Consider the following 26,425-nt stretch of genomic DNA (forward strand, 5'->3'; position numbering starts at 1 on the left):
TTAGCCGGAGGGCAGTAATTTGAACACAATAGCAAAATCTTGACCACATTAGATTTACCTGTCAAAAGAAACTTTAAAAATATTATGTAATTTAGAGTACTAAATTACTGAAGCAGTTGTCAGTCTTTAAATAACTCATTTTGACAGCACTGCTCTTATGTGTTTAGCTTAGAGGCTTTTGGCATTTTGGTGAGAAGTTTCAAAACCTATAATTTACAAATAAACTGCATTATTCTAATAAAGCTTAAATGAAAGATGATATAATTAATTAACCAGTCATTGAAATCCCATTCTTGTCTCCCAACAGAGCTAGTCTGATGAGAGCTTTCTAACCACATTGATTGTGTTATATAATTGTTTTGATCACTTGCTAATAATCATTAATGAAATTGTCCTTATTTGGGAGCAAATTCTAACTTGATAACTTCCATTGGGGAGCATATGACCCGGGTTTCTAAAAGTATTTCTCTGTTTTTAAAATTTGATCTTTTATTCAAGAAATAGTATGTAGCTTTTGGTTAAGTCATACAAATAATGACCTTCTATTAAATATACACCAAGTCAATTAATTGCATGGGGACATGGCAAGTCTGCTACCTACTATTATGATTAGAGTTGTATTTCTAAATATATGTCTCCCATTCAAAATTTACTATAATGTGTGTAGGTACCCAGAGTGGTTGCAACATATTTTAAGACTGTAATTGCACACTAGTTAACTTGGGCTTCATTTCTATTAAGACCTGGAAAAAAGAAGAGTAGGTTTAATTTTGTCTTGGTGATGGGTTTTTCTTTCTAACATTTAGTGGAGGTGCTTCCAAATATCTTTCTTCATTAGGATTGTTTTCTTTTAACCTTTGCTATATGACAGGGTTATCACCTAGAATTACATTCTTATGCTTCTCTAATTATGTATATCTTTTCTTTAACAAACCTTAAAAAAAGATTTCAGATGTTACAAGTCTAATTAAAGAGACAGACAAAGCCGAGTTTATACTGTAGATTTTTTCTGCAGTTCAATTAATCAGCATGTTTTCTCTTTTAATTAAAACCATTTTAGTAAATTAAAGCCCACAGCAAAACACATATATAATTTGTTTGTAATTAGCTCTTAATTGGTGGTAGTTGAAGCTTAGCACCCTTGGTTTCTTTCTTCATGATTGCCATTTTATTAGCAGCCAGTCATTAATTAATCTTTTTTTCTAATTAGCTTATAAAACTGTTGATGGCACATTATTGTAAATGTGATTTTAAGTTCAAAGCTTGTTAATAAGCTTTCTTACTTAGAAGAACAGAGATAAAGAAATTGCTGAAAACAGTACTACAGTTCTCTCTTCTTTTTTTTTTAAATTGCCTTTCTTATAAGGGGACTGTGTAAAGCATCTAACAGCTTACAGTTAATTTTTAATGCTGTTTTGCCATGAATGGAAGACGTTACTTGCACATAAATGTTTAAATCTAGAAAAGAACTTAAGTATTTGAAGACTTTTCCATCCTTGCTACATTACTCTGTCATCTAAATATTATTTGATGTTTTAATAGGTCATAAAAAACAACAAAGGTATTACAAACTATTTCATAGTGAAAGTGGAGTCCATCCTTGAAAGAAGACAATTTTCACTGCAAAATCCACTCAATATTCTTGTTTGCTTTATATATTTTATATACGTCAGCAATGGATAACATTCCATAACATAAAAGGAGAAAATCATTGCTAAAGGCAAAGCCTGAAATAACTAGATTCATATTTGATGAGAAACTGTAATACTGTATTAAAAGGCTGTTTGGCTTCTCTGGTATGACCATAGGTTGCTTCAGGACCTGTGTGAATAAAGATGTTTTGTAAAAGCCTCTTTGAGTTTAGCATTTGTAGATCATACCTCAATATGACATTTCTGGAGCAGTTCTTGAATCTGCTATCTCATTAGTCTATCATAGAGATTTTGTATTTAAACATGATTTCTGATTTAATGAAAGTTCTCTTCTGCATAAGATTCCAAATTAAACATCTCAAGATTTTTCTGGAAAGTTTTTTGTAAGTTATAATAAATATCTGTTGCAACTCAGTAAAAATGTTTTCTGTCTTGCTGCCTGAACTTTACATACGATTTCAACTTCAGCCATTTCTTTGCTTGTTTTAAAAGTGTTTTGTGATGCTGTGCAAGAAACACTAGAAAGGGATAGCTGACAAGGAAAAAATTAAAAATTGGATAAAAAGTAAATGAATAATGTCATATTACTAAAAAGATGAGAGGCTAATTTGTGCCGACTTTTTGCTAATTTTGTTCAAGCCTCAAAATGAGGAGCTGTCACCCGTTCTGTGTAGCACTGATGACAGTGCCAATGATCCATGAAATAAGCTGCCGCTGGCTTTGTTCTGATAAGAATGAACAAATCTGCACAATGTACGGCTCCCAGAATCTCATTTTCATACTTGCATGCAGGCTAAAAGAAATAAGCTGTTTGCAGGCTTGATTAATCAGACATTTGAGGGTTTTTTGTCTCTTTGATCTCTTTCGTCTCCTAGGTAACTTGCTTGACATTAATGTTGAGCTTGAGTAAAGACAATCAGGAATTGTAGACCAAACTGATATAAAAATTAAAGACCTTAACACTTTAAGTACTCCAGTAATGGTTCCGCTTTACTTCAGAAAACATCTGTTTTCATTTAATTAAAGAACAAAAGAGAATGGCATAAATATTTTTCATAGAAACCTGTTATTCCATACAAAGTTAAAGTATGATAATTGGTATTTTTAAATAAGTGCCTTGAAAGTATTCAAAAAGAGGAAAGGCTTTAGAAATTTGTTACAAGGTAACAATTTCATGAGTAAAAAATTTTATGAAAAATTATGGATAAGAAGTTTCCATTTATGCTGCATTAAGCTGATGGCGTAAGGTATTTGAAGTGATTATTGGTGAACTTCAATATGGAAAGACTTTGCCTCATGGAAACTGAGTTGATTAAAGTTTGTCTTAAAAATCTATAGTATGTTACAAGGATGAGCCATTATATCTGCTTTACTACCCAACATGATTTACACACTTTAAACCTGTAAAATTGAAAGGAATTTAAAAAAAAATGTCGCAGTGCGTTTGCTTGAGGTTATGCAGACGCTTTTACAAATCTTCCAAGTGGCTGTAAAGATGAATGCCTCAAGGGTCTAGCCAGGGCCCTGCTTTTCCAACCAGCTAAAGCCCTTATCTTAAATCCAAGCAAAGTACCATTAATCTTTTTGAAAGACCTTTTATGGCTTTTAATATATCCCAAATTAGAACATTTTACACCCTTGGTTCCTGAAATATGGTGATAAAAAGCCTTTAGAGCTTAATTTTCCTTACTGCGTGCTCTGACCAATTTGCAGTTCTTTGTGATAATGTTTAGACACCTTAATTAAAATGCAGCAAAATATTGGATGTTCTATATGGAAAATGCTGATACTTTGACTACACAAGAAATTTTTATATATATTTTATTCATATTTTTTCACTTCTTACAACATTGCATTTTGTTTTGTTATCTGATGACCCATAATGTTTGTGGTTTGTTTTTTGTTTTTGTTTTGTTTTTAAATTTAAATTCTATTGACCAAGCTTTCAAGGATTTCTTCTGGGAGGGGAAATGAATATGTGTGGATGGACAGAGAATATGCTTAGTCTGAATAAAATGTTTGTGAATGTTTAAACAACATATTTGTCTTGCCGACTAGATTTTATGTAGCCCTAAAGCAATGGCATTAATATTGCAGAATATTTATTTCCCCTATTTCTACATATACTACAGCGGATATTATTCCATTTCATTTCCATACTTTCAAATCTAGAAGTATTCATTCCACCCTCACAGAAATAGACTAAAGGCTTAAATATCTTTATAGACATCAGTTATCTAAGATCGTGTGTGTATATTAATGTCATTAATTCATCGTACTATGATGTAAAATTCAGTCTAAAATGACATATTTAAAGATACAGCTGTGCTACTGCTATGAATTCATTGTCCATTTAGTCTTCTGTTTGCTCTATGTATTATGTTAATAAAATTATTGTGCTTTGCCATATAAATATTCATTTGCTACTGTATTCCTTTAAGTTTCTATTATAACTTCAGGAATTTGTTGGTTCATTACATCTGGATTTATTTATAAATGTTACTAGGATTCATAGCAAAAATGTGAATGCTTCTAGATGCACTTAAATGTTATATTACTACATGTCAGTAACAGAATGTTATACAGTAGTTAGTCTTTATGATATGCTTTGTGACTGTCATCACATTTTATAGTTTAGATGTCAGAAATATTGGATTATATTAATTGTTAATCAAAGCATCCCTATATGGCTAATGACGAAAAACGTTGAAGTATTGGCTGATCACATGATTGATTTTGCTGCATCAGGAGGACTCCAGAAGGTGGGCTGGGGAACCTTTTTTCGGTTGGGGGCTGCTGATCCACAGAAAAATAAGTCGGGGTCTTCCCACGAGTGACAAGCAAAAACAAAACAACGCCTTCCCTCCTCACTGATGTGGCTCCTGATTAAGAAGGAGAAAGCTACTTCTCATATTCCGCTCACACACCAGAGTCTAGGAGGGCCCAGGCTAGTAGATTTTTGTGTGTGCTTTAGTCCTGCAGAGGGGCTCGAACACCAGCATGAGTTCCCCGATGCTTGAGGGGGGAGCCCTGAGCCTCCTGGTTAGATTCAGGTAAGCTGGGGGCCACATCTGGCCCTGCCATAAGGAGATATTTACCCTTTATATAGATTCAAAAGCTAGATTAGTGAAATGTTTAGTTGTAGCCTTTTTAAGGAATTAATATAATTAGTGCTCACTTTTTAGCTATTTACTGTTTGTATTATAGAAGTGCCTAGGGTTTCAGTCTATGTATGATCAAGAATGCCTGTTGTGCTAGTTGCTGTACAAACAAACAAGCAGTCAGTCCCTGCCTCAAAGACCTCACCATTTAGGTTACAGAGAAGACACAACAGGTGGGTGAGTAAAACAGAAAAAGTGGGTGCAAGAGTGGTAAACAAGATAAGAATAAAAAAAAATCTATTGAATAATAGGGAGTGGGTTCAACTCACCAACTGCCTAGCTGTTATCATTGCTTTGTGTTTTGTATGTAGTCTTTATAATGTAGACATACCAATATTTCTCTGGTGAAACAAGATTATGCCGCAGTCAGCCTTCCTGTTTACATATAAAAATGCTGCATTCTGTGGATTTGATCTATGGACTTAATTTTTATAGAAGTGAATTGCAGCCATACCTGCTTAAGACAACAGCCCCTTTTATATGCATTGCCATGACTCATGCAGTTTCCAGCCATATTTTCAGTAGCCTGAGATCTTGTTCTGTTACCTGGATCTTGCACACTATCTTTTTTTGTTTTGTTTTGTTTTTGTTGGATGCTTTTGTTTGCCGTACACAATCCAGACTGCAAACTCCAACAGGAAAGGTGCTCATTGATTTGAGTGGGCTTTGGATAGCACCTTGAATGAGTTACTGCTGCAAGAAGCAGCAACATATTCTAGCTGTTTTGTACAGATGAGCTTTCTGGTTTTCAGAAAGAAATAGGAGTAATTTTGAGAACAAATTTTTCTGACTTACATTTTTGCTGGTGTTATTTAACACCATTCATGGATATCACAACATTCAATTAAAATGAGCAGGGAGTTAGCAATGTTCAGTAATGGAAATCTTTGAAAATGGTGAGTTCAAAATTCTTCTGTGGCATTAGTCCATCTAGTCTTTTTTTTTTTTCCTCCTCTTACGTATACCATGGTACCAATTGAATTCCCGTTAAGTGAAAGGGTTGTAAATAAATAAAATGGCATCTATCTTGCATCCTGTCAAAAGCTTATTTGAATAGCATGCATCTTTATTACATAAATGACAGTCTAGAGTCTGATAATGTGACGATCATCTTAACATATTGCACATGATCTTTACATATATTTCCGTCACCTTCTCAGTGAATGTGGCAACCATTTAATAGTGTGCAGTAGACTCATAGACTTTAAGGTCAGAAGGGACCATTATGATCATCTAGTCTGCACAGTACAGGCCACAGAATCTCACCCACCCCTCCTAGAATAATCCTCTCACCTATATCTCAGATATTGAAGCCTTCAAGTACTTTGAAGACCACAAGATGCAGAGAATCCTCCAGCTGTGATCTGTACCCCATGCTACAGAGGAAGGCGAAAAACCTGGTAGCTCTGGTTAGTTTAGGATGGGAGTGTAGAACACTTCAGTTGGATCTGTCGGTGGATACAATATAATTATCTAAATTAATATTTTGATCAGGTCCCTGGTTTCATCTTCACTACCTCCATTCCTGCAAAAGTACTTTTGAAGTTTTTAATTTCTACACATGATCTAGACTTCTGTTTTCTTTCATTTGAAAGATGTCTCACTGCATCTTAGTGCTATCCTGGGGCATTGGTTCAGTATTGTTTTTAAAAGTGACATATTTCAGATTACTGTTACTTCCGGCAGCATGCTGCTTTTTCTGGAACATCTTCTGCTTAATATTGTTAAGGCCTGACACTATTCCTCTGAGAAGATCAGCTTGAGGATGGGAATATATTGTTTGGTTCTGATAAATTATTGAAGATCAAATTACATGTTCCAACTTTTTCTGGTGTTGAGTTCCAGAATATTGTGCATTTTTAAAATTATAATCTGCACAATATAATATGTTGATAGGAAGGAATTTTGTCTGTTGTCTTTACAGAGTCAGAGTATGTCATGAAACCAACTAACAAGATAAAAGTAAAATTGGTCAGAACAGTTTAAAACATTTTTCATCACAAAGTACTGGTTTGTTGATTTCAACCATAAGGTTTCTAAGGTGCGTAGTAGGCAAGAGAGGGAGAGACATAAACCAGAAACCTTACTTTCTTGACCAGACTCGGGTGATTCAACATGCTTTTGTTTTGGAAAATGTCCAAAAGAGTTTGTTCCAGTTAGTAAAAAAACAAATTGAAACTTCATATTATCATGAAATCCAGTTCTTATTCTCCAACCTGCATTAGTTGTAAAGTAAAGCAGCTTCTTTCTTTCTCTTTCACCTGTAACCTCCTAAGCACCACTTGAGCCAAATTGATCCCTAGGATTAGAGGAAATAATTCCCAGTGAGTCACTGGGAATTGGATGTATTTATAGCAGGATAGACTGTGGTGTCCACGGGATATAAAACCTGTGCATATTACATTGCCACTTACATAGGTTGATCGGGAAAGAATATCTAAAAAATCTCTGGCACGTCCATCGCTACTGAATTTGGCCCTTTGTTTGAAATATACGCTGAATACTGACAAGCATCTGAGGGAAAGCCATGATAGACTGCATCTGCAAAAATGAGTCCTGTGGCACATTAAAAACTAACATTTATTTGGGCATAAAGATGCATCTGACAAACTGGGATTTCTTCTACAAAAGCTTTTGCCCAAATCTGTTAGTCTCTAATATATCACAGGACTATTCATTTTTACCGACTACTGTAACACTCAAAGCAGTGTCTTAAAATGCCAAGTTTTTATTACTTAAAAAATCTAGGTAGGTTGGTTGGCTACAAAATGTATACATGTAAAACTTTCTGGTCATCTTAGTTCATGGGATTATATAAATAATTTTCATCCTTTAGTACTAGTGTTTTGGTCTAGTATGTCATGTTAGAGGGTAGCTGATGCTCAAGTAATGCCCAACACATAAGCACTTGTCTGTTTATTGAGAGTAGCCATTAAAATTCAGCCTTCCCCAATTCTAAATTCCATGTGTGAAAGGTACTATATGGAGTAATATTACAAATTTATTGAATTTACAAGTAAGCTTTCCTTTGGATGGGTGGGATTACTTGGGGTCCCTAGGACCCGACTCCTACTGTTCTCTCCCATCCTTCTTAACACTGTCATCTTTCTGGCTGATGAGGGTGGTGAGGTGGGAACAGATTTCTTCTTCAGTTCTAGATGTCCTTCTAAGACCAGAGGCTATATGGTAAAATCAATCATTTGTGTCTCATATCGAACTTTCATGGAAAATCTGGTCCTGTTCAGTCCTATGAGTACATCTGTGCATCTGATTTTTTTTAAAAAAGATACCAAAACTCATGTTAGCTCATGGGAAAGAAGATATGCCTCATGTTTGATGTAAACCATTTACTTCTGTTAACTTTTCTTTCTGTCCCTTCTCACCCCACTTAGCTCGGCGTGAAAATTGCTAAAGCTGTTGCTTGCCGCAACTTTGTAAAAGCCAAACAAGATATGGAGGCTTCCCAAGAAGCTCGAAAGAAAAAGAAGCTTGCCTGGGGGTGCGTTATTTGAGTACAATATTCAGTATTTGCAGTTTTGTTGGCACTAAATGGATACAATATAATCTCAGTTAAATGTTTCCTTACTTCAAATAGGCTTGTGCTGATCCTTGTTTGTTTATTTGACCTGTTTTTTCCTGAATAGTGAATTAGACTAAATATGGAGTTATTACTACAAATAAGTTATTTTAATGTTTGTATTGGCCTTTAGTAATTGATAGGATATTAAAACCCAAATTGTGATTTTTTTTCATTGAAGTTAAATATTACATGTTTCCTCTTTACAGTTCCTAATATGTCTACAATGGTGCATAATATGTTTTTGTGCTTCATTTCAGATTTGAAGCTAAGAAAAGATGGGAAACAAAAAGCAACATGGGATACATGTAGCTCTGTCTTGATGTCATCTGAAAGCAAAGGCGTTTAAAATGGAAATATTGGTGGTTTAATACAGGATGTGCTGCCTTTTTATGCTTGCATAACTAAATCTGAACAACTAAGCAAGGTTGATATTTTTAAAAACTACTAAGCAAAAACTGTTTTTCTCATAATACTGTTAGACTTCAATATCTTGTTTCCAATTCCTTTTAAAATTGTAATGGGGAAATTAGATATTTTATTTATTTTAATGCAACAGAAATTTAACATTCCCCTCATATTCTCCAAATAGATAAAATTCTGTATAACAAATCTTAGGTCCAAAGCATTTTTGAGCCTGGTCAAGAATCCCATAAATCTAGACCCAAATATTAGTGCAACAAAGTTCTGTTAGGTGATCATGATAAAATATAATGCCTGTGATCCATTGGAGTGGGTAAATGACAGGTTCTGCCTTTTAAAAAATATCTTATCAGTTATATATCTGATTTACTAAATAGTACAAATCTTATCACTATTTTTTTGAGGTTGCTTTTTGAAAAATTTTGTTGACTACACGATTAAACAATAAGGGTTAGCACTGGAAGCACACAATCCCGGCTTGCACCAGGTCCAGGAGCTACCCTCGCTGCAGCTCTGAATTGAAAGAATTAGGAGCCAGGCAAGCAGCCCAGCTCACACAAGGTCCCGGGACTTGTCCTGCAGCACAAGCCAGGACTGACCAGGCAGTCTGCCCACCCAGCTCCTAAAATACTTGCATTGCAGAGCCACAGCGGGGGTACCTTCCGGACCTGGCACCAGCTGGGACTGAGCCAGGCTGCTGACAGCCCTTTAAAAAATTTACTTGCAAGGGAGGGGGAAATGCATGTAATGAATAGCATTAACCAATAAGCTTTTGCGTATCAGTTAATGGTTTAATCAACTACACTCTTACATCCCTGCATAAAATGCCTGCAGAATACCAGAATATTGACTTTTGTGACCCTACCCAATGCTGCTGCTATTTAGCTTATATTAAATGTGAAAACATCTTAGTTTGGAGAATAGCTTAATTTTAAATTATCTTAATATTATTTGTTTGTGTCTAGATCAGTGGTAGGCAACCTGTGTGTCACAGGCCGCTCATGGCTCATCAGGGTAAGACTGGTGGGCTGCTAGATAGGTTGTTTCTTGTATCCGTAGGTATGTCAGTCTGCTGCTCCCATTGGCCTTGGTTTGCTGTTTCCAGCCAATGGGTGCTGTGAGAAGCTGTCATCAGTAAGTCCCTGTGGCCTGCACCACTTTCTGCAACTCCCATTGGCAGATGCAGGGTTCAAGAACTTGTCTGGTGGCCCACCAGCTACATACCCTGAGGAGGCCACAAGTTGCCCACCATTGTGCTAGATGAATTGCAATAGAAAACTGTAGCTTAAGTCCAGAAAGCGCAATGATTTATTGGGTGGCTCTGGTATGCTCTTTGTCTTGTAGCTATCAAATTAAAGACCCTTTTAGTTTATCCTTCCCCAGTTCTTTCACATAGGTTCAAGTTTTTAAATCTCTATCTTTTCAATGGGATAAAATGTGGAAATGTGAATTTTGAAAACATCTAAAATATGTTATGTTCTGGAGTTGATCAGTTATATTGGAATACCAAATGCAAATTTTATTCAGTGCCAGATGTTTCAAAAAAGAATTATGCTTTGAATGCTTATATTATAAGTAACAAGAATTTTTAATAATGTTTTCTCAATCATTCACAGTGAAAAGTAAGGACACATTCAAAACTAATAATAATTTTTCCCTGAAGCTTTTGCATATGTGTTTAGTCACCAAAATGCCTGAAATGAATAGGGAATGTAATCATCAGTTGCTGTTAAACAAGATTAATATGTGTCAGGCCAAAGGTTTGGCATTAACACATAATGATGATTTACTATTTAAGTACTTCAGGCTAAAGCAACTTGCCAAAGAATAGTAATTTGAAGGTTTACAGCACCAGTTCTAAGACCTGAGGTTTGTAGTCTAACATGGAATAGGGCATTGTTTGGTAGCCCTCAGGATGTTGGATATATCTTTTTTTCCTCCCCAACAGAACATTGTACTTTCATAAAGATGAGAGTTTGCAATATGGTAATGTAGAGATACCTGTAATTAGTTATGATGACAGTTAAATACAACTGCCAAGAATATAAGTCTGTGGCTAAACCGGTTTCTGCAACAGAACATCATAAAATTCAAACTCTTTGAGAAGAGTCATGGCATGAGGAAAGGAAGCAATTGATATGTAGTCCTCCTATTGTTTACCTTATATATGCATTAAATTTACAAATACATAATGTATGTAGTATCTGCATTTTTCCCACAGGAATACATTACATTTAAGACCTTATAGTTTATGAAAACAGAAAAGTGCCTTAGTGGTTCCTTGGCACACTTAGAAAAATCACCTAGAAAAATACTGCATGAAGAATCTTTTTTCTAAATTTCAAATGTACAAAAATTCTACCAAAAAAAGAACCTGTCAGAAAATTCAAGAGAAATAATTTTTACTTTGTGCATCTCTCCCCTCCCCCAGCAGATGGTAAATTAACAGTAGGAGAAAGATGGCCTTTTTATTTGCTATACACTGAAAAAGCCAAATTATGCTATTTATCCTCTATCCTGAAAACAGATTAATATGATTTAATTTGTTGGTACTTTAATAAAATGATCTCTATTTTAATAACTGAAAAAGTTGTGAACATCAGCTTTATAGTAAGTAATCTAGTTAAACTATTGATATGTGTGTATCACAGCAGAAGGAACGGTAGTGGTACTTGATCTGGAAATGTAGTAGTAAACAAAGGTAAGTTTTTTTTGTGTTTAAGAAATTACTGTTTTATATTCATCTCAACAGTTCTCTACATATAACATTTTTCACTTTTAAAATAACTAATTTTATTTTAGACTACTAACAATGTAATTAATTATTTAGGAAGTATTCAGAACATTTGCTTTAACTTAATTGTGTGATGAATTAAAAATAATCACATTTAAGTATTTTTGGTGTTCCTAAATCCTTCGTTTATTAGTGTCTGTAAACTAGCAGAGTTAAACTCTGTTCAAAAGATGTTAAAGATTTAATTAACAATGGAAAAAATATGAAAAGTTTAATAATGCACAATCATATCCATACAGATCTATATCAACTTAAGCAGGTAGTCACACTTTTTTTTTCCAAGGAAGGGGACTCTTAAGGGACTCATGTGAGTTATAGGCATTTTACATTATTAGCTTTTTTCTGCACTGTTATTCTAGTCATGTTGGTCCCAGGATATAGGAGAGTCCAGTCATGTGAACTAATACCTTTTATTGGACCAACTTCTTCTGGCAGAAGAGGCAAGCTTTTGAGCTTTATTGTGCTCTTCATCAGGTATTCTGTGGAGCTTAAAAGTTTATCTCCTCCACCAAAAGAAGTTAGTACAGTAAAAGATTTTTACCTTGTCTTTGTCAATATAGTTCTGTGTCTTAGCCAAACAGGCAAAACTGCTTTCTGAACTGTTACTAATTTTCCCTTTCCAAAACACTGCTTAGAAATTTCTGAAGCCTTGTTTTCAATCACAATCAGCCCATCGTACAGTAGCAAATATAAGAGGAGGACTCTGAAGAAACCCCTAGAGAAGCATTTTTATTTGGACTCTTAACCCTGCTACTGTTAAAATGAAATGTATGTACCAAAAAAGTTCATATCAGATTAAATTAGTGGAAAAAATGTGTTGCCTACATTTTATCAATCACCCTAATAGGACCACAGTGACCAACAGGTCTATTACTATCCAAACATCCCAGATCCATCTGCCCTTTGACCTTTTCTGTAGCTTAGGGAAACAGGTGACCATTACATGCCTTTTTGTGATACACTCAGTGAGCTCATTTTAAACCAATTCAGACTGGAAATAAGGCATAATTTTTTAACTGAGAATAATTAACCATTGGAACAATTTACCAGTGGTCCATAGTAGATTCTCCATCACCAATCATTTTAAAATCAAGATTGGTGTTCTCTACTGAAATATGCTATGACTTACTTCAGTGAAGTTCAGTGGCTTGTGTTGTACATGAAGTCAGACTAGATGATCACATTGGTCCCTTCTGGCCTTGTAATCTATGAAATATACCCTCAGATGATGTATAATGAGTCTCAAAATTGAGGGCTCTTCAGTGAAAGCATCTAACCTGCAACTCCTTCTCAGTTACTTTAGGAGATTACCAGCTCAGGTATTATCAATTGTAATGATACCAGATAGAAGAGAGGGGGGGTGGTGTCATAGCCAAATCCCAAATAATATAAAGAGTTATAAATTATGTCCAACACCTTTGACTGTACCTCAAACAGATAAGCCCTCAGTGCAGAGATCAGAGCACTGGTATAATGTTTCCTGCATGAAGTGCTACTAAATGAGTGCTTCATAAAAGACTTCACTAGTTGAACTTTCTGGAGTTGTCTTCTCCTTTGATATCTCATAGAGCATATCAGGGCTCCAATTTCAAGGAAACAAAAGTGCCTAATGGTAGTGAGGTCCTGCAGCAACAATAAAAGGTCCTAACCATCTATATACACTCAGATGAAAAGCATTTGTTGTTCTGGCTGGGTGCTACCTGGGCATCTGGAAACCGTGAGGAAAAACATGGACTGTTAAGCTTCTTAGCCACTGACCCTGTAGTAAACAGCATGAAGTGAAGAATTCCTGATCTCTGTTGCACTGTTTCTAACAGCTTGTCTATATAAGAGAGCGCCATTGGTTTAACTTTTATCTAATTTTTTAATTTAATTAAATTGGTGCAAAGTGCTGCTTGGATATTCTTATTTCCATCAAGTTTAAACCTCTTCCTAATCCGTGAACTAAATTATAATAAACCACTCTGAAACTGAAAGACATCTCTGCTTAGCCTTTTGTACTAGTTTAACTATAGTGGGTCATAATCACATTTTGATTTAAACTGGCACTATTTTAGTTGCATAGATAGTAATAGATACACTTGAGGAGCAACCAGAGGAACTGGTGCTAAATACCATAAGCTTGGGCAATGTATAGGAAGCAAACTCTTCCTGCCTAATCAACTTCTCCAAAAAGCATTGGAAGACTGAAAGCTCTGAAGCAACTTTGTATCCTTTTGCCTACTAAAACTCCATATCCCAAAGTTGCAGTGGTGACTCTGACCCCTCTTTGGCACCCTGAGAGTCATGTGAAAAGGTGTAACTGCATTCAAAAGTGTGGCTGTCTGAAAATGGAAATACTCTTCCACAGATAAACCAGAGCAATTATTGTTAGAGGAAGGGGCACCCAGTCATGGATCAAGGCCCTATTGTGCTAGCCACTGTGCAAATGCACACCCAATAGCTCATCCCTGCTCCAAAGTGCCTACACAGATAAGAAACCACCTAATTGTTCACTTCCTTTGTGTGTCAGCCTATGGGAGGTGATGACCCTTTTCCTGTGACCTTTTCTAAGTACTTCACTTCTAACATACTGAGATTTTGTATTTGGCTCCTCAGTCACAGCTCACCCAAGTTTCTCATCCCCTTAGGAATCAGTACTCTTCCTCCACCCATGTTCTCCCAAATAAACCTGCCACTAGTCCAAACCTATGTATCTCATATATTGTGTTCTGATGTCTAACAAGAACAAAATTTTGTTTCCCAATTTCAGTGATGAAGTACCACTTCAAAGAGGGTGCATTTTATCAGCTTCAAAACCATACTAATGCACAGGTAGCAGTCTTTCAAAATATTACATTCCTGTGCTCCTAAACTCAATTAGTGGCTGCAGGGACAGTTGGATAAAACATGTGTATAGGGATTCGTAAATTTAATAGTTTCTTGCCTGCAACATCTTTTTCAAATTTGAAAGTGCTATTTTTTTTGTTTGTGTTGGATAAATTTCAAAGATAAATATGGTGTGTAATAAGCCTTTGCAACCTCTAATTTGTGAAGGAGTGTCTGTCCAGTTAATACTTGTTCTTTGAAGCAAGGCGTTTTGAAATAGATGAAGTATGAACTGTAATTACTGATATATATTTCCTATTCATTTTTTTTTTGGCATTTGATCAGGAAATTTTAATGTAATGCTTAAATGCAAAACATTGCTCAAATTCAAAAATATTAACTTGATTGGAAGTGTTACTGTCCTGAATGACCAAAGCAAAACCAAAATACTGTGTCACTTGGAATGACATGTATAGGCAACTCACTGCTAAATACACTGCTTTTCAGATATCTCTGCATCTGTCACTGTTTAATAATATGCTCTGTACTTACATAGCACTTTCAGTTCAAGATGTTCAGCACTCACAATTAAACCTCAAATATCTCCGTAAAGTAGGAATCTGTCTGCATTTAATAGATGAGACTGAAAAGAAGCAAACTAAGGTCAAACACTAAGCAAGCCAAAAAGCAGAGATTAGCATCTATGTCTTCAATCTCCAAGGCTTGTGCTCTAACCAGTAGAATATGCTACTGCTTATTTGGAAATTACATTAACAGGAGATTTTCAAAGACACAAATGACATTTTAGGTCATGGAGAGTTAGGGGCCTAATTGGCATCTCTGCTTTTGAAAATCTGTTTTTTCTGAAAATGCCTTAAAAACTTGGAATTTGAAAAGGATGATGGGGGGGGGGGGGGGGGAACAAGTCCTAGAAGAGGCAGGAAGCTGTGCCATTTTTGAATGCATTTAGAAGGTCAGCATTGTTACATGTTAACATTTTGGCTTGTTTTTAAACTTTCAGGCTTGCCTTGGCTGTACAAAGAACTAGAGCTTTCCTAGATGTAACAGTGTTTCCCTCCTCTTTGTTCTATCGTTTGACTTAAATGGCTATTAGCAAAAACAAATACAAATCCCCCCGGTCAGTGGCATAGGTTTTACATATATCTTCATTGCGCAAATTCTCCAGTCACTGGATGTTTTTACTTTTTTGATCATGAGAAGACTCTTTAGAGAGAGCAGCATCATATCAGGATGTTGGTTTAGTTCCAAGTCAAAGGGAAATATGCTAACTATTGATTCATCATCTGCTTCTCTAGCAGATGCATTTCCCTAATTTTCCCAACTAGGCCTGACACTGCTTAGCTTACAAGACTTTCCAGTTTTTAGGCCAAGTGCAGACTTTTCTACCCAGCAACCCCATGTTCCATTGCACTACTTTACTATTTTCATTAGAGTGTGAACTACTGCAACCCAATATTATCCGTAACTGCATGGATAAACATGCATGGAGGAGTGAAGAATTAATAAAATAATTGGCTTACTCCATTTAATTCTTCTCAGTTTTTAAAACAAAATTCTATCTTCTGTGAATTGGCAAAATAAGAGGAATCTTTGTTTCTATTTTGGCTGTCTATTTGGCACAAGTTCTGTGTACACAGCTTCTCCATGGCTGGACCAGTTTGAGATATTCAGTAATCTGATAACTTCATTCTCGAAGGTATTTCAAATTAGGGATTTAGGAGGTTTTTCATTTGAGTCTAGCTGCTGACCCAGCGAGGAAATGTGGCTATGTTTGGCTCCTAAATCAGATAGTGACCTTAGCAGGATAAACCACTAACTGCTAACTCCCAGCCACATGACTCCATCTGAGCTACCCAACTGAATAAGGAAGATCCAACTGCTCTTTCTTGCTTTGGATCATTGCAAATAAAAATTCTTTGTTTTAAGAGCTTGAACACCTTTTAATAGTTTTAGGGTATTTGTCATGTCTGGGATTATGGAGCCCAACTGAACTTTAGAAAGATTTTGGAGAACCAATATATCAGTTGCTAACTCAATATCCTGAATGCTTCTTGTGAACTGAAAAATTCCTATTATATTCAGGGCAATGCATTCAATCAATTGTTAAACATACTTCCCTCCAATAAGACTAATTAGATCACCTTTTTTCCAACTGCATTATCAACCGCAGAAGGAAACTAACAAACTATGCCTTCACAAACAAGTAAAGAAAAGACTGAAATCATATGAATGACTTGCATTGAGCCAAGACAGATGAACATCAAGGACCCATACCTAAATCAGGTTTTTATATTTAAGGACCTTGGGGGCTGGTGAGCAGCAAATAGAGAAAACAAGAGAACTGCATGCCAAGCTATTCAGCAGGGTAAATCTGTCACAATGTAGGTGCAGTATTTATCGTAAATATATGTCCAGATTACTTAAGAGATTGCTATAAAACCATGTGAAGGCTACTTCTGTACAGGTCAGATACATGGATGACCAAAGAAAAGCAGCTGAGAAAAGCTGAAGCCGTTGAAATGAGATTTTAGGGTAGTGAGAGGATGACTTTGCTGGACCATACGTGGTAGTGAGAACAAGATCTGTGGTATGAGAGATGCTGTAAAAGAGGAGGCCCACATAGCATGGTCATATTTGAAGAATTGATGAAGGGGATCCAGTTAGTTTGCAAACAAAGAACAAGAGGATAACCAGCAAAATGATGGATAGACCACATACATGAGCATGGAGTCGACATAGAACAAGTGTGGTACCAGCATGCCTAGAAAAGACTGATCAAGTGATCCAACCCAAAAGGGGAAGAAGAAATTATCTGCTCCTGAAACAGTCCTCTCTGTAATGGCTCAAGTTGCCAAGAAAACCTTGAAATAAAAGTGGGTATGCCATGCCATATAAAACTGGGAATATCCACAGAAAATTGAAATATTGGCATATTGAATTGTTCAGTTTTTAATTACCATTACCTGATTTCGCATAGAGCTTTCATTTTTTTCTCAGGGTTAATGACTATGTTAAGAATCTTGTTAGCAAGTGTCTCTGTGTTGTGTGCTGGAGGAGTACAAGTGGCAAGCAGGAATTCACAATTTTAATGTTCTTATTTTCTTCAATGGAATATGTTTATAAAATATCCTCTGCACTTACTACTGCAATACACATCACAACCTGCCCTTTGTGAAGGGGGAAGGGAGGGAAAATTCAGCTTCTTTTCTGTTTTACTATGATTTTTAAGTTCTGTTAAATTCCAGTTTTAAATAAGCTTTACTTTCGGTCACTGATTTTTTTAAAGGGCAACCTATACAAAGGATTTAGCCACCTATGGATAAAAATATTGTGGTTTTTTTCCTAAACTTCATTATACTGCTATTTTTTTCTATTGTATTATGAATGAGGTTTTAAAAAAAGCTTAGTGTTAGTCTGACTCTGCTCCCATTGAAATCAACTTCCACTGACTTGAATAGGTCCAGAATGAAGCCAATGCTGAATGCTTCTGAAAATCCTGTCTTATATTACCAGCGTTACCGATCACTGTGTAATTACAGATAATACAATTTTTAAAAACAATCCGTGGATGGGAAAAAAATAGGGAACATTGCCTCTGAGTGAGTCTTCAGGCTGGTGATCTGAGATGCTTCTGGCATGTGTGTGGATGGCAGTTCATGAGTAGGGTTACACGTAAGCCTGAGTCTTGGTGCTTTTACACTGTACCATAGGTCATAAGAATGACCATATTGGGTCAGACCAAAGGTCCATCCAGCTCAGTATCCTGTCTGCTGACAGTGGCCAATGCACACTCCCAGGGGGAGTGAATTGAACAGGTAATGATCCTGCTATCCATCTCCACCCTCGGACAAACAGAGGCTAGGGACACCATTCCTTACCCATCTAGGCTAATAGCAATTAATGGACTTATGCTCCTTTAATGTATCTAGTTCTCTTCTAAACCCTGTTATAGTCCTAGCCGTCACAACCTCCTCAGACAAGGAGTTCCACAGGTTGACTATGTGCTGTGTGAAGAAGAACTTCCTTTTATTTGTTTTAAACCTGCTGCTCATTAATTTCATTTGGTGGCCCCTAGTTCTTATATTATGGGAACCAGTAAATAACTTTTCCTCATTCACTTTCTCCACACCACTCATGATTTTATATACCTCTATCATATCCCCCTTAGTCTCCTTTTTTTTTTTTTTTTTTTGAGAAGTCCTAGTCTCTTTAATCTTTCCTCACATGGGACCCGTTCCAAACCCCTAATCAATTTAGTTGTCCTTCTCTGAACCTTTTCTAATGCCAGTATATCTTTTTTGAGATGAGACCACATCTGTATTCAGTATTTGAGATGTGGGCATACCATGGATTTATATAAGGGCAATAAGATATTCTCCGTCTTATTCTCTATCCCTTTTTTAATGATTCCTAACATCCTGTTTGTTTTTTTGACTGCCGCTACACACTGCGTGGACATCTTTAGAGAACTATCCACGATGACTCCAAGATCTCTTTCCTGAATAGTTGTAGCTAAATTAGCCCCTATCATATTGTATGTATAGTTGGGGTGTAAATAGGTTGAAATAAGATACGCAATTTGTGTAACTCAAATTGTGTATTTTATTTCAAAATAGCTTATTTCCTAATTGCGCCAAATTTCAAAATAACCTGCTATTCCAAAACTTCCCTTACTCCTCATGGAATGAGGTTTATATGGATGTCGGAATAGCACCTGCTCATGGGACAGGGTCATGGTCTCCATTTCCTCCACCTCCGGCTGACCCTGGTCCTCCTGCTTCTCTTCCTCTGTGACCTCCAGCCAGGTGACAATGGAGGTCTGGTGGCCGGAGTTCACCGCAATGGGTGGGGAAGACATTTCCCCACCACCCAGGGTCCGGTGCAGCTCATCGAAGTAGGGGCAGGTGTGGGGTCCTGCCCTTAAGTGCGAGCTGCTCTCTCTGGCCCAGACATATCCCTGGTGGAGCTCTTTCACCTTACTCTGGACCTGTTCGTAGTTTTGGGGTGGGGCTCCGTGCTCCACACGTTCAAATATTTTGACATTGCAGCGCTTGTAGCGGAGATCCTGCAAAGTGTCGTCCTTGCCCCACAGCTCAAGGAAGGATGGGATCTCCACTCCGGACCAGAAGGGTGCCCGCCTCTTGGTCCCCTTGGGACTCCTGGGGTTGCTACCTGCGAGGGCTAGGGGGGCCACAGGAAGCTTGAGGCTGGGCCATGAGTGGCAAGGCCTTTGACAGGGAGAATCACACGGTGAGGTGAGGTGTGGCTCTCAGGCCGGCTTTCTGCCACAAGGCTTGACCAGGGTGCCTGCAGCTTTAAGAGGAGCCAGGAGAACTATAGAGTCCTTATTAATTTGGATGAGTGTCCATCAGGCACCTGTGTTATTTCCTGGAGGCCTCTTCTTTTGAAAGAACCTCCTCTTCCCCATCCGCACACGCCTCTTTCCGAAAGAGCTCTTTCAGAAAAAGGCTTCTTCCTCATAGAAAGAGGATTACCAATGCCAGACCAACCCTCTGTTCTTTCGATTTCCTTTCAGAAGAATGCTTCTGCAGTGTGGAGGTAACTCAGGTTTTGTAGGAAAAACGGCTGTTTTTCCAACAAAACTCTATAGTGTAGACATACCCCCAAACTCCTTCTCCGACCCCATAGCTCCTCCTGCACCCAGTCCTCTAACCCAAGATCCCTTCTACACCCCATCCCCTGTTCCAGATCTCGCACCTCCTATACAGAAGTGTGGCCCTTGACCACTTACTAAAATCTTGGAGTGGTCCCACATGAAAAATTATTGCCCACCCCTGCCCTAGTCACTAGGAAGTTGCGGCTGCAAGAAAAGCTCATGGTAGTCGCATTTGAGAAACAAAATCCTTCAGTGAGATAAGTCTGACAAAAAGCTTCCTAAAATAAGCCCTTTTATGACCTGGTACCTCACATCTGAAAATTCCATCAGCATCTAAAACACTTGCCTTGCAAATTCCATTTCCCAGCATAGTCCATCATTTAAAAATTTAATTCCACTTTGAGTTATTCCAGGAAAATATGGATTAAATTGACTACATGATGCTTAAATCATCTAGACTTGTTTATAACACCCGTCTAATAATAGACTAATGCATATATATTCCCTGGGTTCATTTAGAGTGACTCCATTAAAATGAATGGTCCATTAACTTCAGTGAAATTGCACGTGTTTATCCTGGGGAATGGATTTGGGCCACTTTGTAGTACACTCTGAAATTCCTACAGATACGATAAACTCATACACCCCTTGGCTGTACTGTGCATGGCATAGATCACAGTCCTTAGCCCTTCATTTTTCAAAAACAGAACAAGCAGTTAAAGAAAATTAGAAGTAATTATTCCTACTTGAATGTTCAAATATTCTGTTACTGAGAGTTTTTTTTCTCTACCTACACCAGGGGTCTCCAAACTTTTCTGCCCGAGGGCCGCATTAACTATCAAACAGCAGTTCGGGGGCCGACTACACACTTGAGGTCCAAATAAAAAACAATCAAAACATGGATGTTGTTTTTAATTACTTATTTAATATTATTTTATTCAGTTATTATTTAATAACACATTGATACACTACACATGAACACCTGTATTAGTGTGAATGGTGAAATTGTTTCCTGGATGCCAAAATAGAGCCCAGCCCACTAGTGACCTCATGAGAGAGCTAGCCAATAGGATAAGAACGCACTGGCCAATAGGGAGCAATTGTCCACGCCAAGTCCCAACCCCTCTTGCTGTGAGGGACGCGCAGAGCCCGGGCTCGGCCGTCGGTCCGCAGGGCGTGTGGCCGTCCGTTGGCGGCTCCGATCCCCCGCACCCCAGGCCGGGGAGTCTCGCTGCCCAGGGCAAGGGCTGCGCGGGTCCAGAGTCCCTCCTCCGTCCCGCTGGCTCCTCCGGCTTCCCTCTCCTGGCTGCCTGCCCAAAAGAAAGTGAGTGCCGGCCGCCCCTGTCCTTCCGGCCCCTCCCCCTTTTGAGCCGGCACGCACGGGGCGTGCCGCTCACCCTGGCGTCCCTGCCCCTTCTCCTCCTGGGTCCTGCCGCCTTTCTCGCCTGCCGCGCCTGCGGCTGTGCGCCCTCGCTCCCCTCCCCGTGGGCTTTCCCCTGGGCTCCGCTACGCTACGCTGCGCCGCTCGGCGCTTCTCCGGGAGAGGGGCTGTCAGTGTGGGGAGTTTCTTCCCCGCCCCAGCTCCGCGGCGCTGCGCCGCTCGGCGCTTCTCCGGGGGAGGGGCTGTTAGTGCGGGGAGTTTCTTCCCCGTCACAGTCTCCACGGGCCGGATGAGAGGGCCTCGTGGGCCGCATCCGGCCCGCGGGCCGTAGTTTGGAGACCCCTGACCTACACCATGGACTTCCTTTGTATATGATCCAAAAAGGTAAGAAAAAGTCCTTTCTGGAAAATACAATATTCAAATACCATGATTGTGCTACAGTATTTGTTCTACATGAAACTTTTTAGATAACAGGTATCATGCTGAATTTGGTTCATTTATCTCTGATCGAAGAGCAGGAGAACACAGAAATGGCACTCAAGGAACATATTACATACACAGTTTGTGATAAAAAGATCAAGGAAGACTTGTGGAGATAGGAATTTTCTTCAACTAGAAATTCAGCTGTGTTAACAATATAATCCACCTTCTCAAAAGGAAAAAGAGCCATCAGAAAAAAGAAATACCACTACATGGACTGAGAGAAACAAAGGTCTCCTGATTTAGATATGGATTGGGACTCAGAAGAGCAGGGTTCCATATGCAGCTCTGTCACTGATTCCCTAGATAACCTCAGAAAAGGCACTTTGGGCAGATCTACACTGCACGGCTATTTTGAAATAAGCTATTTTAGAATAGTTAAACTTAGTCTTCCCCAATGCAGATGTGCTACCTTAATTTAGAACCCCAGGAGGCCCCAGGGTGGAATAACTTAGAATGGCCCTGGTGAAAGGTTATTTCGAAATAGCAGGAGTGGAGCGTCTAAACATGCCTTATTTTGAAATAGCTATTTTGGAATAGGCATTATTCCTCGTAGAATGAGGTTTACAGATTTCAGAATAAGCCGTCCATTATTTCAAAATAACAGAATGACTATGTAGATGCTCGAATTGTTATTTTGAAATAACGCTAATTATCTTGAAATAATGGTGCAGTGTAAACACACCCTTTGAGTGGAATTTTTAATAGTAATTAGGCACCTAAAGATGCAGGTTAGTACCTAATGGGATTTTCAAACTACCCTCAAGATGAGAGTCACAAATGAGACTTAGAATCATAGGACTGGAAGGGACTGCGAGTGGTCATCGAGTCCAGTCCTCTGCCCTCATGGTAGGACCCAGTACTGTCTAGACCATCCCTGATAGACATTTATCTAACCTACTCTTAAATATCTCCAGAGATGGAGATTCCACAACCTCCGTAGGCAATTTATTTCAGTGTTTAACCACTCTGACAGGAACTTTTTCCTAGGAGAGGGTTCATGGCTATGAATCCTAAGTGGACAGCGACACCTCTGTGTGGCCCAGACTCATGGACATTGTTCCTTTTGAGGGATGTGACAGGCTGCTAGCCAGAAGCCACAGCTCTGACACACCAGTTCCAGCAGAAAAGGGTCACTGGAGCTGGTTGACTAAGCCCAAATCTGGGGGACAAATGAGGAACAGCTGCTGGCTTCATTAGCCACAGGACTACATAAGGCTAGCAGGAAGGAAGTAAAGGAGGAATAGCTGCTGGTTTCATTAGCCACAGGACTACATAAGGCTAGCAGAAAGGAAGTAAAGGAGGAACAGCTGCTGGTTTCATTAGCCACAGGACTACATAAGGCTAGCAGGAAGGAAGTAAAGGAGGAATAGCTGCTGGTTTCATTAGCCACAGGACTACATAAGGCTAGCAGGAAGGAAGTAAAGGAGGAACAGCTGCTGGTTTCATTAGCCACAGGACTACATAAGGCTAGCAGGAAGGAAGTAAAGGAGGAATAGCTGCTGGTTTCATTAGCCACAGGACTACATAAGGCTAGCAGGAAGGAAGTAAAGGAGGAATAGCTGCTGGTTTCATTAGCCACAGGACTACATAAGGCTAGCAGGAAGGAAGTAAAGGAGGAACAGCTGCTGGTTTCATTAGCCACAGGACTACATAAGGCTAGCAGAAAGGAAGTAAAGGAGGAACAGCTGCTGGTTTCATTAGCCACAGGACTACATAAGGCTAGCAGAAAGGAAGTAAAGGAGGAACAGCTGCTGGTTTCATTAGCCACAGGACTACATAAGGCTAGCAGGAAGGAAGTAAAGGAGCAGAGGAAGGGGAGGACCCAAGGAGTGGAAGGCTATGTGCCTCAGCTAGCTGTAGAAGCTAGCAGTCCCTGAGCTGACAGGTCTGAAGTTATTTACGTAGAAGGAGAAACTGACTGACAATAAAGGGCATGGGTGATTCCACTGAAAGAGCAGTCTCTGGCTCATTTGTGGGCATAAAGGGGCCAAAGTTCAAGGAGCCTATGAGAAACCCTGTTAAAATACAAGGGACAATGCTCTTCTCTGCATTTCCTATTGACTAGCTTAGATAGTTCCCTGCTCAGCAAGCTGGCTTTTGTGAATCCCATTCTCAGGTTTCTAACCATCCCCATGCATTGCACTGGCAGCCTAGACACTGAACTCATGAATTCCACTAGAGATAGCAGCAGCTATGAACCTCACCTTTGGTGCCTATTCTCATTGGTTTCAAAAGGAGTTAAGCTCCTAAATACTTTTGAAAATACTCGTGGGCATCTCTCTGCATATTTAGCTGTCTAACTAGTTTTAAAATCTGACTCTAGCTCTTTCTTTATTGCTTCACCATAAGGTTGCCTTCTTTAGGGCATTTTCCCACAATGCCTTTCTGAGGCTGGCCCTTTAAATCTTGCAGTGCTAAGCAGCTACTGCCCTAAAGGGGCCATTTTCCAACTGACTGCTATTTGCTACATCTCTATTCTTCTAGCAGGTAATCAGGTTTAAGGCTGTTTTTCCATCTCAGATAGTGGGTTGCTATCTGTCTCAGGATAGAATTTTGTAAATGTACAAACAGAGCATAAGGCTAAAAAGGTAGATGCAGCTTGTGACCAATTATACCATGAATTTAAGGGACAGTGTAAAGACAAATGGGTGTGGCATCTGAAAGGCAACAGCAGAAAGAAGCAGAGTCTATGAAGGAAGGCAAAGATAGAGGGGCACTAAACACTTCAAATACTTTTTTTTTTTAAGGAAAAGATTTAACAGTGATATCAAATGTGCAGGGTCTCAAATCTTCAATTTTTTTAATTTTTAAATTAACATGAATAAAAACATTGTCTTCTCTCATTTGGGACAGAATAAAAGAACTTTTACTAACTTCTGTGGGCTTGAGATATGAAGCTTCTAGATATTAACTACATAGTATTTGTAAACCACTGTAGTAGATATAAATGCCAGCAAATATTTTTACTACCTGCAACATTCCGTACTATAACAGAACTATTTTAAGTATGCTGCATAGCCTAAACTGCAAATAATTATGTAGAAGTTTGTAAAGTGTATCCAGTCTTTAGGTGCTTATAGACTATTTGTTTTTCCTGTTACATTACAGCTCGGCTGCCCCCTTGATATTTTTATGCCCACTGCCTCTTCTTGTCCCTACTCCATTTTTTCCTTCTCTCCCCCGTCCCTATTTATTTTAGTTTTGGACATCCAACACTCTGGTCATCTGAAGAAGTTGGTTGTGCCCACGAAAGCTCATGATACCATCTACATGTTTTGTTAGTCTTTAAAGTGATACCAGACTTTTTTGTTTTTGTTTTTGTTTTTGTTTTTTAAGTTTGTCCTGTACAGACTAACTCGGCTACTCCCTGAAGCCTTTAAATAGTTTTTTTTCTCGCTGTTTCTTCTGAACCAGAGAGACAACTTTATCTAAAAAAGATGTATAATTATGATGTATAGTGAGCATGAAAATGAATTTATTTTATGCCTATAAAGATATGCATTTACATTTAGTAAAACACAGAATGTGGTACCCCTTTAAACAGTTTAATGTGAAGGAGTTAAGCATCTGAGGCAAAAATGTGTGGTAAGCTAAGAGTAAGCAATACTTTAGGTCTTCATCAGTTTAAGAAGGAAATAAAACAGAAAGAACCACTAAGCACTTTTCTTGGTTACTAAACCCTTTCCTGCTAGGACAAGGTGAGAAGAGCCAGAATTGTTGAATTCCTGGGAGGGACTACAAGTCTTTTGTAATATTCTTCAGCCATCCTGAAGGAAGACTTGGGATGATTTTATCCACCCTGCTGGAATTCATTTCTCTGCATAATACTAAATCTTCCCTATCAGAAATGTCCATTATTCCCCCTAAGCAATATCATGGCCTGTGGAATACAAAAATTGCACCCTATTCCAGGTATTTTCTAAAGCATTCTTTTGCCTTGCTTGCATTCTTTCTACCATTCAAATTAGAGGAACTACCAACAAAAGTTTTCTGCAAAAATATTACTTCAGAGACATGCTGTAAAATACTAAGTCTGGCTCTGCTAGGTGTTAAAGCACACAACCAGATATCAGGATAGTTGGTGCAGTTCTACTGTACACTTGACATTAACTCAGATAGAATGTGTAGTTCTACTGTACACTTGTGGGAATTTGGACAAATCTCTTATTACTGAAGCTTTATTTTTCATTGCTGGTCCCACCCAGTTCTTCACTATCTGTCGCAGAACAAACTTAGGGGTAACATTCTCTTATCCATAATGTAAATCTGTACTTAGAAATGCCAGGTCCAAGCTGATAGGCCTTGAGAGAAAGATAATGCCTGGAAAGAAATATTTGGAAGGAGAAATATAGGGAGAGAGAGGTTTAGTCCAGACCTATAAAATTATAATCCCTTTGGAGAGGATGCATATGAGAACAATTCAGGTTTATCTCACCCTTAACTGGAAATTTTTCTTTTAGAGGAACAAAGTGTCATGGCAGTAAAAAACTTCACATAGATGTATGTCA

General features: G+C 38.3%; 1 protein-coding gene across 4 annotated transcripts in view; it reads left to right on the forward strand.

Annotated features, from left to right (window-relative positions):
* FAM204A (family with sequence similarity 204 member A) overlaps window positions 1–26,425 on the forward strand; it is a 476,472-nt gene that overhangs the window by 17,739 nt on the left and 432,308 nt on the right. For 2 of the 4 annotated variants that reach the window (XM_014573520.4, XM_006111383.5), the window contains exons 7-8: window positions 8,206–8,312; window positions 8,651–11,402. In XM_014573520.4, coding sequence (XP_014429006.2) covers window positions 8,206–8,312; window positions 8,651–8,702 — 159 coding nt within the window. In that variant the 3' untranslated portion in view covers window positions 8,703–11,402. The other 2 variants (XR_016350187.1, XM_075935378.2) reach the window with 2 other exon arrangements.

Source organism: Pelodiscus sinensis, chromosome 8 (assembly GCF_052426305.1).
Source record: "Pelodiscus sinensis isolate ZL-2025 chromosome 8, ASM5242630v1, whole genome shotgun sequence".
In the NCBI taxonomy this organism is placed as follows: Eukaryota; Metazoa; Chordata; order Testudines; family Trionychidae; genus Pelodiscus; species Pelodiscus sinensis.